Source organism: Thalassophryne amazonica, chromosome 14 (assembly GCF_902500255.1).
Source record: "Thalassophryne amazonica chromosome 14, fThaAma1.1, whole genome shotgun sequence".
NCBI lineage: Eukaryota > Metazoa > Chordata > Actinopteri > Batrachoidiformes > Batrachoididae > Thalassophryne > Thalassophryne amazonica.
In genome coordinates this window covers 38359969-38375578 of record NC_047116.1, presented here as the reverse complement: position 1 = coordinate 38375578, position 15610 = coordinate 38359969, and the positions used below count along the sequence as shown (strand labels likewise).

General features: G+C 38.9%; 1 protein-coding gene across 1 annotated transcript in view; it reads left to right on the top strand.

The window, feature by feature from the left end:
• LOC117525342 (receptor tyrosine-protein kinase erbB-4-like) overlaps nucleotides 1-15610 on the top strand; it is a 1053282-nt gene that overhangs the window by 992914 nt on the left and 44758 nt on the right. Inside the window, exons 21-24 of the mRNA XM_034187180.1 lie at nucleotides 5211-5366; nucleotides 9125-9200; nucleotides 10822-10968; nucleotides 14924-15021. Coding sequence (XP_034043071.1) covers nucleotides 5211-5366; nucleotides 9125-9200; nucleotides 10822-10968; nucleotides 14924-15021 — 477 coding nt within the window. The remainder of the gene's footprint in view (nucleotides 1-5210; nucleotides 5367-9124; nucleotides 9201-10821; nucleotides 10969-14923; nucleotides 15022-15610) is intronic.

Here is a 15610-nt window from a genome sequence, read left to right as displayed (position 1 = left end):
AATGGTAGGAGACGTGGACATCAGTACTTTTTCGGCACATTCCACTGTTACAGGAGTTTTTTTCATGGAAAGAAAAGCAGACGGATGCACCACCCTGCCGCTCATAGCGCGGCACAAAACCACCTCCGTGTTGGTCTCACAGGACGGCTTTGAGATGGCTTTCAGACGGCTGTCGGTGGGTTTTCAGTCGTGTGACTAACCGAGAAATTGTGGATGAGCCTGGACATGCCAGAACATGTCCTGTGAGGCCTCATCGCGGCGTTGCTTTGCGCCATGCAGCACTGCCGCGACGCGCGGAATTCCTCCGCACGTCTGTCTCAATGTGCCGAAAAAGTGCTGATGTCCACGTCTTCCGCAATTCCTGTGTAAGTCAGACGACGTCCCGGATCGACTGGGAAATTTCCTTTGAAAATGAAAATAGCTAAAGTGATTCAAATCTGGTGATAAACATGTTTTCTCAAACTACAGGCCAATCTCACTGTTATCACAATTTTCAAAAATTTTGGAAAAGGTATTTGCAAAGAGGCTAAATTATTTTATAGCTAAACATCATATAGTGAACAGCAGTATGGATTCAGACAGAATCGAACTACCTTGTTGGCTTTAATTGACTTTGTTGAACAAATAACAAATGCAATCGAGAATAAGCAGTACACATTAGGGGTTTCCTTTAATTTACAGAAAGCTTTTGATGCCATAGACCATACCTTACTATTGGATAAATTGCAGAAGTATGATATCAGGGGACTGGCTCATGACTGGATAGGCAGCTATCTACAAAACAGGTATCAGTGTGTCCATATTGGGGGGATAAACTCAGATTTTTTTTTTTTTTTTTTTTTTTTTTGAAGATTACATGTGGTGTGCCTCAAGGTTGTTCAGTCCTGGGTCCATCTAAGTCCCTGAATTGTATTTTATTTGCTGATGATACGACTGTGTTCTGTAGTGGAGATCATTTGGGGCAGCTTTTGGACATGGTGGAGAAGGAATTGCAGAAATTTAAACAATGGTTTGATTTAAATAAATTGTCACTTCATCTTGATAAAACAAAGTGTATTATATTTGGAAATAAGCCCAGGAATTTAAGTAGAAATGTATTATTACAGGATGCTGAAACTGAAATTGTAACTGAAACTGAACCAATCCTGGTTCTTGGGACCCACAATAGTGAACATTTTCCATTTCCATTTCCAGCTGTTGATTGCTTGAACACACCTAACTGAGCTGATCTAGCCTGAGTATATCAGGAACAGATCTAAAACAGGCAGCACTTTTGGTTCTGATGACCAGGACTGGGAAACACAGCGAAATTACCCTTCATGGTTATTGTGTATTTATTGTCTGAATGTTTTTCTGACGACATAAACTGGATTCTTAGGGGGGAAATATGGAACAGTGTTCAAAAAAGAAATAAAGGAGCAGTTTGGTGATAAAACCAGAAGACAATCAAAATTTTATCAACTCCACCTTGACCCAGGGAACATGTTGCAACAAAATTGTTTCGTACTCCTTGAGGTATAATATCTTCAGCATCTCTGACAGTTTACTTTGAATGAATCCCAGGCTAATTGCTCATTTTATTGTTGCAATATATTTCTGGAAACCATCAGTTATCTTTACTGATTCACTTGATGTGACAGGAGGCTACAAATGGAATGGATCCCTCTGTGATTTATATAAATTGCAGGGTTGAGCGACAGAAACGCAGGCTGCAAATGAAACCTGTATGGAGCAGCAACGTGATGCCCGTCACTTCATTTCATTGGGGTCGTTTAAAGAAATCAAATAAACACTTGTATTGATCTCTCCTCTGTCTGCGCCCTCTGTGTTTTGTGTTCCACACACAGGAATTTCCCTCACTTTTTCTCATTTCCACCATGCGCATGAGTGATCTCACACTGGCCTAAGTGCTTGCACATCTTCCTCCAATTAGGAGCGTGCATGTACGTGCACACTCGTATGCAAGTTTGAGTGCAAAGCGTGCAGGTGCACGAGCTGCAAAAGCTCCTGTTCTCCAGGGAAGGACTCAAATGAGGCAGTGTGATTATAGCCTTACCGGCGTAATCTCACCTCTGTGACTGCTGCTACTCAACCCAGCCCACCCCGTCTCCATCCACCCCTCCTTTCATTTCAGCCCATTCCAGCTAAATCCAATTTGTTATGGTTTTAAATAAGGATTTTTTTTTTTTTTGGGTCCAATCGCCACTTCAAACAAAGTGGCTTCTGCTATTGCCGCACAAAACTTGAAATAGCCCCCCCCCCCCCCCTTTTTTTCCTTTGGCGTTTTTCTCTTTCAGGTCACGTCTTTGGTTCTCTTCAGTTCGCTCTGGCAGTGATGAACAATAGGGAGCGTAGAACCACAGCCACACATGTAAGGACTAAAAAGGTTTCACTCATCTATTGAAAGCTGTTCTATTGGATTTCTGCGTCAGGCTGAACTCTGATATGCTTTTGTTGAACTGATATCCAACTCGTGTGTGTGTGTGTGTGTGTGTGTGTGTGTGTGTGTGTGTGTGTGTGTGTGTGTGTGTGTGTGTGTGTGTGTGTGTGTGTGTGTGTGTGTGTGTGTGTGTGTGTGTGTGTGTGTGTGTGCCTGTGAAAGAGAGAGAGACGTCTCAATTGCAGTCTTGCACACAAGGAATCTGTGTTTGACATAGTTTACAGTTTCAGTGCAATTTATACTTTTTTTTGTTTGAAATTGTTCATATTATTTGAACTTCCAGGAGACAGATTAGTAGTTTCCTATTATGGATTTTCATGCCCCCCCCCCCCTTAGTGCACAGTGTTACAGAAAAAAGAGGTCCTTTTATATTGGCAAGGCAAAGTTTATTGACCTTGACTTCACAGATGATGCTGTGATCTTTGCAGAATCAATGAATGTCCTGATTGCAGCATTTGAATGTCTGGGTTTGTGATTGTCCGGGTTTGAGACCAAGATCTAGCCTTTTAATGATTTCCTGGACTCACCCATTAAAAGTGTATCTGTATGAGGTTATACATATTGAACTTGTAGAGACATTCACTTCACTCAGCAGTGATATGCATGTCTCTGGGTCCTCAGCCTTTGAGACTGGGAGACTCCTGGGAAGAGCTGATGGAGTCGTGAGGTCACTAGTTTGTTTGGTGATGCCGATATCTTTACAGCAGAACAGACAGATGGTTATTTTTGAGACACGGGGAAGGACTGGTTGTGTGCCTGGGTGGTTGCCATCCAGGACCCCAGGCATATCCGTGGTGTGGTGGTTGTGGTGAAGCACGGCACATGCAAATGCTTCCAGACCTGACCAGCACAATGCACAGTGGTTGTCAAAGTTCTTCCTACTCACCATGCATTCCAGAAAGAATGGTTTAAAATTTTATTAAAGAAAATAACAACAAAAACTCTTCATTTACAGCCCAGGATTTCTTAGGTTTCTTCGAAAAGAAATAGATGACATGAGGTTAAATATATCCCAGCATGCCTTAGTCCGGCCACTACACCCTGTTATCGAGGGGGGGTGCCATCACTATACAGCACCTAGATTTACTGAATGACAGGTGATGCTCTGATTGGTTGATATGTATATTTGGTTTACAACAGGTCTATGACTAATGAACCAGGTGAATCCAACCTCTTTGTACCCAACACCTACTGTAGTTTTGCACCACCTATATAATTTGTACCACTTGATCTGCACCTATCTTCAAGATAACTCCCCACATTTTTTTTCACCCTACTCATACCCACCATCCAACAATAGCTATTCATCCCCCAGGAGGTGTGCCCCCTACAGTTGGTAACCACAGGTCCACATCTACAAGACAAATTCAAAGAGGCATTCATGTTATTCTTCATGCTTTACGTTCTGTTAAGCACATATTTCCTGTCATTCTCAGGTATAAATGTTCAATAGGATAAAGTGCAAATTTGTGGTTGCTGAGTACTTCAAACCCAAAATCTCTCCCAGCCTCAGTTATTACTGAGATGTGAGTACTGGCAGACATTTGTGGGTTTTGGCTGATCCATAGTAACATGTTAGTTGCTGTAAACTGGCTTCATTCAAATGGATACAGACTTTTATTTTGCAAATACAGCGGTCCCTTGTTTATCACGGGAGTTACGTTCTAAAAATAACCCGCGATAAGCAAAATCCGCGAAGTAGTCAGCGCTATTTTTTGCAATTATTATAGATGTTTTAAGGCTGTAAAACCCCTCACTACACACTTTATACACTTTTCTCAAACAGGCATTAACATTTTCTCACTTTTCTCTCCTGTGTAAACACTCTCTTTTTTCTTCTGGGCGAGAAGATTATAAACAGACACACACAGAACTCTCCCTTCGCTCACTGCCTCCGGAGGTACGGATGCGGGACCCGCAAAAAACCCAAGTCCTCTCTCGGTGGCCATGGAGCTCTGCGGCTGCGGTCAACAGCTGCATCAAAACAGCGAGCGTAGTCTCTGGACCTGTTGCCAGATTTGGCGCAGCTCCACACAGCAGACAGGAGGGCTTTGTGAGTGGCCCGCTGCTGCGTTTACCGAGCCCACAGTCTCAGTAAGCGCATCGGAGGCAGTGAGAGGAATTGCGGTGATGCCGACCGATGCCGCGCCCGGCCCGCCTGATAAGGACGCAGAACACAATGTGCTGTTAAAAAACATGCAAAATTGCACAAAAAAAAATCCGCGAAACTGCGAGGCCGCGAAAGGTGAACCGCGTTATAGTGAGGGACCACTGTATTGTGAAACGTGAAGTGAGTACGGTTTGAGATGTGGCCTAACATCCACAGAAGTGCAAACACACACATGGAAGGATAGGCAGAAATATAGTTCTCCCTCTGTTAAATCAGGATTGTATATGGAAAAGATAAGTTTGCTACCATCAAGCCACATCATTAAAGAAGTGAATGGTGGCGTTCTTTCTTAGCGGATCAATAAGTGAAGTGAATGTTTTACTCTAACAGCTCCTGTGGGTCCCGTGTTTAATTGAAAAGTTGCCTCTGGATTGGTGCTTCTGCTTTCTGCATTTGTTGCAATGCCAAGTGTTTCATAATAAGGAAGCCATTCCACTGAATGTGTTTATTAACAGTGATGACAGCCATAATAATAAAGTGTAATGGTAATGATTTCCATGTGTGCAGGTTTCTGTGGCACCAACTTCACATGTATGTGTGTGTGTGTGTTTTCTAAAAGGCTGTAAGAATGAATGGAATCCTTTCTGCGTGCTGTTTTAGGGGATGATGTACCTGGAGGAGCGACGACTGGTCCACAGGGATCTGGCAGCTCGAAACGTTCTGGTCAAATCTCCCAGCCACATCAAGATCACCGACTTCGGCCTGACTCGCCTGCTGGATGTTAACGAGAAGGAATACAACGCTGATGGAGGGAAGGTGAATAAATGTGGCTCTAACAAACACACACACATTAATCTCTGGAATAAATGAATAATTAATGAAGCAGCATCTCCACATCTGATTTTAGGCTTCATGAGATTGGAAACTGAACAAATGAGCATTAAAACAGCTTTTATAATGATAATTTTTGTCATTTATCTGGAGGAAAAGTCTTTCATTATTTATATATATAAAAAAAAATAAATGTGCAAGAATGAACTAATTTTTATATTATTCAGCTGAAATCTCTTGCAAGTTTGTTTTTAAATTAGCGAATTAAAAGAAATGCCTCCACTGAAAATTTTAGAAAAACATTTCTGAAGTTGTCAGTAAAATATGAAAAGAGTACGTCTAAGAACATCATTTGATTTCATGATCTTGTCTTTAAATTATTAATGGTGACATTAAATGTGTTTTTATTTATATTTATATATATATATATATATATATATATATATATATATATATATATATATATATATATATATATATATATATATATATATATATATATATATAAAAGCCATGCAGATTTGAAGATGATCTGATGTTTATTGTTTTGCTTTGATTTTCCATTTTAATTCCATTGTAAGTATGTTTTACAAACTGGAAAAAAAAAAAAAGATCAGAAATATTTCTAAAGTACCCAGTTAACTGGGGTTGATTCTTTACTGTGGTATCAGTCATGGTATTGTTCATGTTAGTAACTAGTTATTGTGTTTTGTAATCATGCTACCAGCTGTATTAAGGTCAGGAGTTGTTTGTTCTCTCTCTCTCTCTCTCTCTCTCTCTCTCTCTCTCTCTCTCTCTCTCTCTCTCTCTCTCTCTCTCTGCACAAAAATTTAAGCTTTACATCAAGTTAATCAGAGGTAGAGATAAACAAGTAGAATATTAATATTACAGCAGATGGATCTTACAATAATAAAAAAAAATATAAATGTATAACTGAATAGATTTACACTACATTTATTTATACAAGTAAACTGCCCACAAGGTCAAGGGACTAAAGTTAACTTCTCAAAAGAATAAACATTTTAGGTCTTTGCACACATTTGCGCAACTTTTGACACTATCTAGCGTGATGTGAGCATTTCAAGGCTTCTGTACATTTACTACTTGAAACCCAAACTTCAGTAGAAAAGGCATTTGTAAATGTCAGAAATTATTTATTTTATTCTTTTTTTGGGGGGGGTGGGGGGGGCAGGCAGATCTTTGACCTTCTGTTATTAATGTGTAAAAATGTACATTTTGAGAGTTTTGCAGTTCTTCAGTTTTAGGATATGGAAAGATGCAGATGGAAAGACAGCAATTTCTCTTGACAAGCATAACTTACAGAGGAAATTTAACAAATTTATAAATTTTATAAATTTAATATGTTTAAAAGTAATATATGCCATTTTATATATATATATATATATATATATATATATATATATATATATATATATATATATATATATATATATATATATACAGAGAGAGAGAGAGAGAGAGAGAGAGAGATGTGTCTCAAAAAATTTAAATGTTGTGAAAAGTTCAATATTTTTTTATCAAGTATTTCAGAGTGAAAATTTTACATGTTTAAATATCAGTACATAGAAATTAAAATGTTTCAAGCATTTTTTTTTTATTTTGATAATTATAGCCTACAGCTCCAAAAAATAGAAAATTCTTGAAACATTTTTGTCTCTGTGTCGTGAAACTAGAATTGGTCAATGATCCGGGTCAGTGGTCAGTTTGCGTGTCATATTAATATATAGGAAAATAGTTGTTTTTTATGATTCCATATCTTTTGCAGCTGACCATTTAAAAATGCGGGTAGAATTTTCTCTACATACCTTTGAAATGTGGTTGAGCCACATTTTGTGCCATGGCTGTGCTCTCTGAGCACTGCCCTAGTTTTTGTTTGGAGCATTGGCATTTGTGGAACTACTGTCACTTTTACCATTATATGTTGGTACTGGTGGAGATATGTTAGTGACGCCTGTGATGTACCGTAAAATTGTCGTGCAGTATATGACCACTTTAAAAGAAGGCAATCAGCACTAAATGACATTTGGGTGCTTTTTATTAGCTGCCATTTGATGGGCTTGCATGTGGATGCTTCCTTAGCTACAATATTATTAAATTACTATTTTAGACAGTACCATTAACATGTTGTAAAAATAAAAACAACAGCAGACATCAACTTTAATTAGGGTTTTATGGCCTTGGAAAGAAACTTGTAGGACTCTGCTCTAGTGGGCCGTTTTATTCATCTTTAGAGAGTGGTGATCTTATAACCCTCCCAAACAAATATGTGCATGGACCATCTGAAGGCCTCCATATGTCACCTTCTGTCCTCTTATTGTGTCTGGTCATGTTTTGCTTGTTCAGATATACAACTAAAATCAGGTCTGGACGTATTTGCACTATGATAGTTTTGTACTTTTGCTGCTGTACACCACCACAATGAAGATGAAATAACATATTTGACATGTGTTTGTAGTGCAGACCTATGGCTTTAATTCAAGTGGTTGAACAAAAAATTACAGCATTAACCATTTAAGAGTTACAGCCATTTTTTTCAGTTTTCAGAGCCCACAAGTAATTGGTCCAAAAACTATTACTTTGAATATAAATCATCATGTTTACTGCCCCACTTTCTTTCGATACACGAGGGGATGGATATATGAACATTCCCAAATCAATGAATATGTCCTGAATTTAATTTACATCAACCATTAAAGACTGCAAATGGTATGGTACTATGTGGTCAATCTATCTGAAGAAGGCAGTTTTCAGGAAGGAAACTACTAACTGAAGCCATCAAGACATCCAGACAAGTCTTAAGATGTTGTAGCCTTCTGTTGCTCTGTTTCTTGAAACTGAGAATGGTGCAACATTTACCTGTTGCATCACCAGTCACAAGGCCATGATGGAGTACAGCCAAGAAAGATTTTAAAACTAGTAAACAGATCGAATCTGAGCTTGAGTTTCCCAGGTGTCTTCTGGCAACTGTTGCTGAAATTTCTACATGTTGTATATTTCTGTAATGCAGATTTAAATCTACATTACATGCACTTATCATCAGTTTTATTTCCACGAAATCGTGGAGTACAGAAGCAAAATTAAAATAAATTGTGTCACTGTGCAAATGCTAATGGACCTGTTTGTAGTTTTTAAAGGCTTTTGTGTGAGAAGGTCTTTTCATCTTCTCTCCCACATAATCTGTCAGTCTGTAGTTTGTGTTCATGTTGAGCATTTTGCCATCAACTTCATTTCCTTCAGTATTTCATCCAACTCTTGTCTCTAAAATAGTCTGCACACTCCAATCTGTCAAATCACTTGATTTTATACATACAAATGTACATCTTCAACTGCTTATCCGGGATCAGGTTAAGGGGGCAACAGGTCCAGCAGGGGACCCCAAATGTCCCTTTCCTGGGCCACATTAACCACCTCTGACTGGTGGATCCTGAGGCGTTCCCAGGCCAGTGTGGAAATATAATCTCTCCACCTAGTCCTGGGTCTTCCCCAGGGTCTCCTCCCAGCTGGACATAGCTGGAGGTGTTACAGGCACGTACAGGCACAGGATATATGGGCACTTAATTTTGCACCCATAAATCCCCAGTAGACAGTTCAGTCTGAACCTAAATCTCACATCGAAAGATTGTTTATCAGCATTATGTAAAGAAATAAAGGAGAAATATGTTGTTCTCACTCGTTTTACGAGCAGCTGTTGCATTATTGACATGCTGTTTTGTACCTGACAGATGCCAATCAAATGGATGGCCCTGGAGTGTATTCATTACAGGAAGTTTACTCACCAAAGTGATGTTTGGAGTTACGGTAAGTTTCACTTTTTACCTCTTGTCCAGTTGCACTGTATGCACTTCTGTTTACTATCTTCTATAGAGGCCATGACACTTTTAAATTAAAACAACACTAGTAATTGCTGAAAATACTAAAACTATAGATGTAAATCTGTGCCATTAGAGTTTGAATTTTTAAGGTTGTTTTTTTTTAGCATCAAAATATTCAGCGTCAAAAACTTCAACCTAAAAAAAAAAAATTCTACCACAAAAAATTCAACCAAAAAAAAAAACAAAAAACAAAAAATCACCCTAAAAAAAAAATTCATCCTCAAAAAATAGAGAAGCAGAGAGAAACAATCAATCCCTCTCCCAATCGTCTGACGTTCAGCAATGTATCATGTTTTCTTCTTCTTTCCATTTGGTCTCAGTGTCACATGACCAATGGAGTAAAGCGTGATTGGCTGAACATTGGATGATTGAGACTGGGATTAATTGCTTCTAACTGCTTTTCTATTTTTTTGAGGTTGATTTTTTTTTTTTTTAGGTTGAATTCTTTTTTTTTTTAATGGAATATTCTGGTAAAATAGTGGAGGTGTGGGTGAAGGAGCTCACATTAAACTTCCACAGTCAATGTCCAACTCTGATGACTCAGGCTCACCAACTTTCACAGTGCCCAGGCAGTACTGACAGTCCAGTTTCGTTTCAGTGTAACTTTAATCAAAGTTTGTACTTGGTATTTTGTGTATTATGTGTGTGCAGTGAACTTACTGAAGTGGCTAGTAGTTTATGGTGCAAAGCCATCTTACTGAAGAGCCGCGCCATCATAACAGTGATTCTCAGAATGATTCTTTCAACTGCTTCTATAACTTTTTGAGTCAGCCATTGTACATTTTGAATTCATTTAACATCCGTTGCATGATTGCAGTACTTAGCTCTGCGGACCAATTGCCTCCATTATTTATGTCTTACGAGACTTTTATTGCGACATGTGAAATAATTTGTAGTTTAAGTCTGCCAGTGGCTCTTGACAAAGTCATTATGAGAATGGCTTTCAAAGAAAGTACAGAAAATCACTCATATGAAAGAGAATAATATGTGTTTGATTAAAATTATCAATATGGTTTCGTGGTCCAGGTTCCCAGATTTCATCTGTAGCCAGGGGCTATTATACATTACTCTAATACCATGCATTTGCTCTGCTTGACACTCACTAGCTCATTAACAGTACCTTGATTAAAGCTGAAGAGTGCTGAAAGTTCAGATTGACGAATTACTTTGAAGACTGATGAGTTCCTCTCCTCTACCTCTGTCCTCTCGACTCCTGTTCTCTTATCTTGTCCTCTTTTCTTCACCCTTTGTTTTGATGCTTCCTCTATTCTTTTCTTTCATCATATATTCTACGCTGTCTCGTTTCTCTCCTCACCGCTTTGCTTTTTAAAATTTAGCGTCCTTTTTCGATTATTCTTCTCATTTCCTAAATTTTTCATCAAATTTTTTTCATCTAGCTTTTTCCTTCTTTACCCTTAATGTATTACATTCACTTTCAAAATGTCACTTATCGTTGCTTTTCCTCGATGATTTTTTGCCTATCATTTTTGTTTTGCGTTTTCTCATCTGGTCATCTATGGATATTCTCTTTGGTCTTTTTTCTTTAGGGGTCACTATCTGGGAGCTGATGACCTTTGGAGGGAAGCCATATGATGGGATTTCCACCAGAGATATCCCAGACCTTCTGGAGAAGGGGGAACGTCTCCCTCAGCCTCCGATCTGCACTATTGATGTCTACATGGTAATGGTCAAATGTAGGTACATCTGTGCATGACTCACACATACAGTACTTGTCCAAAAGTATGCACAAGCAACCCTGGCTTTGGTGGCCACCAGGACAAGGCTTCAGGAATTGAAGCAAACAAAATGTCTTCTTTACATGTGGCTGCCTGAACAAGCCAACTCACTGCACCAACTTTGCCATTAAAACAAATAGTGGCAGATTATTATCTTAAAAGATGCCAACATGCCCCAAAGAAGTATGTTCAATGGTCCATGCTGTTGTCTAGCTAGCAGAATTAAAAATTTCAAAGCTGAATATGCAGCAGTTTTTACAGGGAAATTTTGCAAACCCACTGACTGTCTGACTTATTGACTCATTATGTCCATGTGAGGTGATGGGGAGGTGATGATCTTGGGTATTCAACTCGTTCCATAAAGAGCGATGAGGCTGCAGGTTTTCTTTGCAACCACCCATTCCACCAGGTGATTTCACTGATTAGCTGATTCCATCTACTCAAAGTGATGGTAATCTACTGGCCAGTAGATGGCAGTGTTCATGGCAGTATGAACAGCATTTGCTGCAACACATTCGCTAAAAGTGCTGAATCCGCTTAACAAACCCAATTTTCAGTTTTTCAAATTGCCAGTTTTTTTACAAATGAAAAAAATGACATACAGATTTATTTGTAAAACCCACCACACGTTTCAGTAACATGTGTTATACCAACCAACCAACCACTCATGTCAGGAAACTAATTTACCCATAATGCATTGCAGCATCTGTGTCGAAACGCTAAAACCTTAAAAATTAGTGCATTACTTTAAAACTAAAACATATAGCTGATATTTTCACCTTTTAAAATGACAGACATGACCTTAATTTCAATAACTTCTCCGGAATTAGTTTGTTTAAAATTTTAACCATAAGACAAACCTGACTGCCTGTGCATGACTTGTGTGATATGCCGACGAGTCTGCATGGTGTGAAGGGAAAATATCTTTTTTCCCCTTCCCATCCTCTTTCTTTCTTTCTTTCTTTCTTTCTGTCTGTCTGGTAGTCAGCTGTTCTCTGCCTGCAGAGGATAGAGCTGTACCACTCATAGTTGTCTGTTTACTACAAAACATGTAATAGTTAGGCACTAAAATCTTTGATTTTGGACTTCACAAATGTTTTTAACTGTAAAGCTTTATTCACTATGCCAGCAAAAACATGTAGCTGTCTAAAAATTATTAGAAATAAATTTATCGGAAGTTAATTGGTCTGCTGATGGTTTTCAAAGTTATCTGAAAAGCTAATCTGCTAACGAAAGCTTTCTGTGTCCACGAGTACACCACGCCCATCTCTGGATGGAGCTGCACCTCAAACAGAGAGAAAAAATTAGAATCAGGCATCAAAAAGACAACAAATACAGTATAATTTGTCATTAAGCAATTTGGCATTAAGCAACAAGAAAAACAAAAGAAATACTAAGGTGATCTCCAGCCACTGGCCCTAAGCTTCACTGAAAGACCCAGAATTTAGATAAAGTTGAGGCCGCAGCCTGCTCTGTTTCCTAATAAAATTAAGTTAAAAAAGCATAGTACCATACTATGCCAGTATGCTAGCCATACGAAAGGGAAAATAAGTGCATCTTAAGTCTGGACTTGAAAGTCTCTACAGAATCTGACTATTACCTTTCTAGGAGGATAGAAGTCCAAATTTTCAGAGTTCTACTGCCTCTGTGATGCAGGTTAGCATCGGAATTGCCCTTTGTATTTTGCTGCAATTATTTACAACGTGAACGCCAAGAACATATCCTCCCTGAGGACGCTAATATTCAGAAATCCTTCAAAAATGACCAATATTAGGCATAGTTATGTTGGCACATAAGTATGTAACATATTTCCCTTTCTGCCTGTGGTCTGAACAACCACATTGTTGACCCTGTTGGACTGTCATTGCTACAGTGGGGGCCACAGGTGATATGCTGACCTCTGCCCACTGTTGCCAGAATATTTTTGCTTGTTGCCAATACTTTCTTGGCTTATTCCTTTAGTCTCTGAGCTGCAGCCTCTGGCCCTCACTGCCACCTTGGCTCTCATTGTCACTATAAATGTTTGCCAACTTGGCAAACAGGTTCATACACAGAAATGAGGTCACTGTCACCTGGTCTTTCTTTTATTTGCATACGTACAGGCACTGAAAATGCGGTGACAATGAACTCCATCATATTTAGTTGACTTCACTACCCTGAGTGTTGTTGGCACAAACCTAAATAGAAAGATAAAAGATCATCATTTTTACACCTCCATGAATTTGCTTGTATCTGCCACCTCTCTTGCATTCACTCTCTGCCTTTTCTCTGGGTACTTACACAAGCACAACCGAGGGCCAGATCACATGACTGCTTTGGCATCATAACCATGTATTCATAGAGAAATTGGCAGCAGAGCACTTTACTCCATATGGCAATTCCTGTGATGAAACTGTACGTATCTTTAGATGGGGAAGAGTGATGTACAAAGAAATCTTTAATTGTTCATTGTGGAACAAATATGAATCATTTAGAAAATGGGTTAGAAGAAAAAAATTGCAAAAAAATGTAAGCTTTAATTCAAGATACCTGACAAGTTAGTTTAAATCAGTTACTCTGGCTTTTTTAGTTTAATCATGTTTGGATTAATACAGTGTACTTCATACATTTTCGACGAAGGCGACCTCATTCTTGTGTGATTGCTTTGCTGTGGACACACGGCGCATGTCGGCTGACCCCCAACTGACTGACAGCTGGACGTGACCATGCACGCAAGGTGTTACATTACAACACAGACAAAAATACGATGTAACAAATGTCGTTTTATCAGTTATTACACCACTTTTTTCTCTTTTTTAAAAAAAAATATGTTTATCTCCTTGTTTATCTAATTTTACACTCCTGTTATAAGACAGTGATTATAGCGCAGTGGTAAAGATTCTGCCTGGTAATCTGAGCTTCTGTAAATTGTAGGTTTGAATCCCGTGAGTGGCATATATTTTTTATTATTTGTTTTGATTCCCTTTTATTTATTATTAACCCAGTAATTTTCATGAATTATACAGCTGGTTTTTATTTTATTTTTCTCCACATCAGTGGCGAGATGTGGTGCAACACGTTCCAGCTGTCTTCATGCACGCACACGAGCCTGTCCGAACATGTGTTCCTCCTGACAGCAGATGGAATGTTTCGTGGTTCCCCGTTTCGTGTTTGGTTCGCGGATTGTCTTCTGGTTTCTGCATCTTTCGTGTTATGTGTGAAGGGCCCTAGGTTCGCGGATTGTCTTCCGGTTTCTGCATCTTTCGTGTTATGTGTGAAGGGCCCTAGGTTCGCGGATTGTCCGGATTCTGCATCTTTTGTGTTATGTGTGAGAAAAAAAAAAAAAGAGTTGAACAGACACATCTAAGAAATGTATTAACAATTAAATAATTCCTTGAACACATCAGTACTTGTAGAATATTGCTCCTTTGATGCTTTCACTGTTTGTTTGATGCTCTGGTCATATTTTGGATAGATAACAACCGTTTCATTTATACTTGGTGTATGGAAATGCCCTATCAGTGCGGCGCTAATCTTACACAAGTACTGTGTTGGAACTGCAAGGTTACAGTATATAATGACTCATTAACTCGACAGTGGGTTGATATTTCACATTGAACACATTAGCAGAACACATTATTTGCTTCCACATGAATTTCACAGTCTCACTTTTGAGTCTCACTTGTCTTTGTGGTGTATTCAATTGAATATAGGTTGAAGAGGATTTGCAAATCGTATTTTGTTTTTATTTACATTTTACACAACGTCCCAACTTCATTGGAATTGGGATTGCATATTATTACTTTATCTCAACACATTTCCCTTCTTGCTTCTGAACTTTGGGGGGTGGACCACTGTTATTGGCCCCATGGAAATATTGTGATTTAAGAAAACTCTCCTACTCTGTTTTTCTAACCTGCAATCCATTTTTCAGGCTGGATGATTGATGCAGATAGTCGACCCAAGTTCAAGGAGCTGGCTGCAGAGTTCAGTCGAATGGCACGTGATCCCCAGAGGTATCTGGTCATCCAGGTAAACTGGCCTTTATGGCTTCCTCTAAGATCTAGATTAAATGTGCCTTTGAAATGGATTTTCTGTGAAAATTATTTCCTGGATAGCCATATTTGGTGATGGTGAGATAACTTTGCAGGGTTTACAAAGGTCCTGCCTTCCTGTATGGTTGTAAGACTTGAACACCACCTAGTGTTACTGATACTAGGTCTGAGTACTGCTGGAATGACATTATGTCCAATAAATGGTAACATAGGCAGACTAGGATGAGGTATGAGACTAAGATATAGGCATGATCCAGCCAAAATATACCTCAGTTTTGACAATTCCAACAACTGGAAAAGGCCAAGGGGATGCTGCAGCAGAGAGATGGCTTCTTTCGAAAGGTGGGATGGACAGGTTGTCTGCCTGGGTGGTTGCCATGCCAAGGCAATTCCATAGTATGGTGGATACATTAGTGCACAACAGTGGTGGGCACAGATAACCAAAAAATTATCTTTGATAACAGATAATCAGATAACTGAAAAGTTATCTTTGATAAAGATAAACAGATAAACCACCCAAAAATGTATCGGAAGTTACAGATAATCGATAAATTCCAGTATTGGCT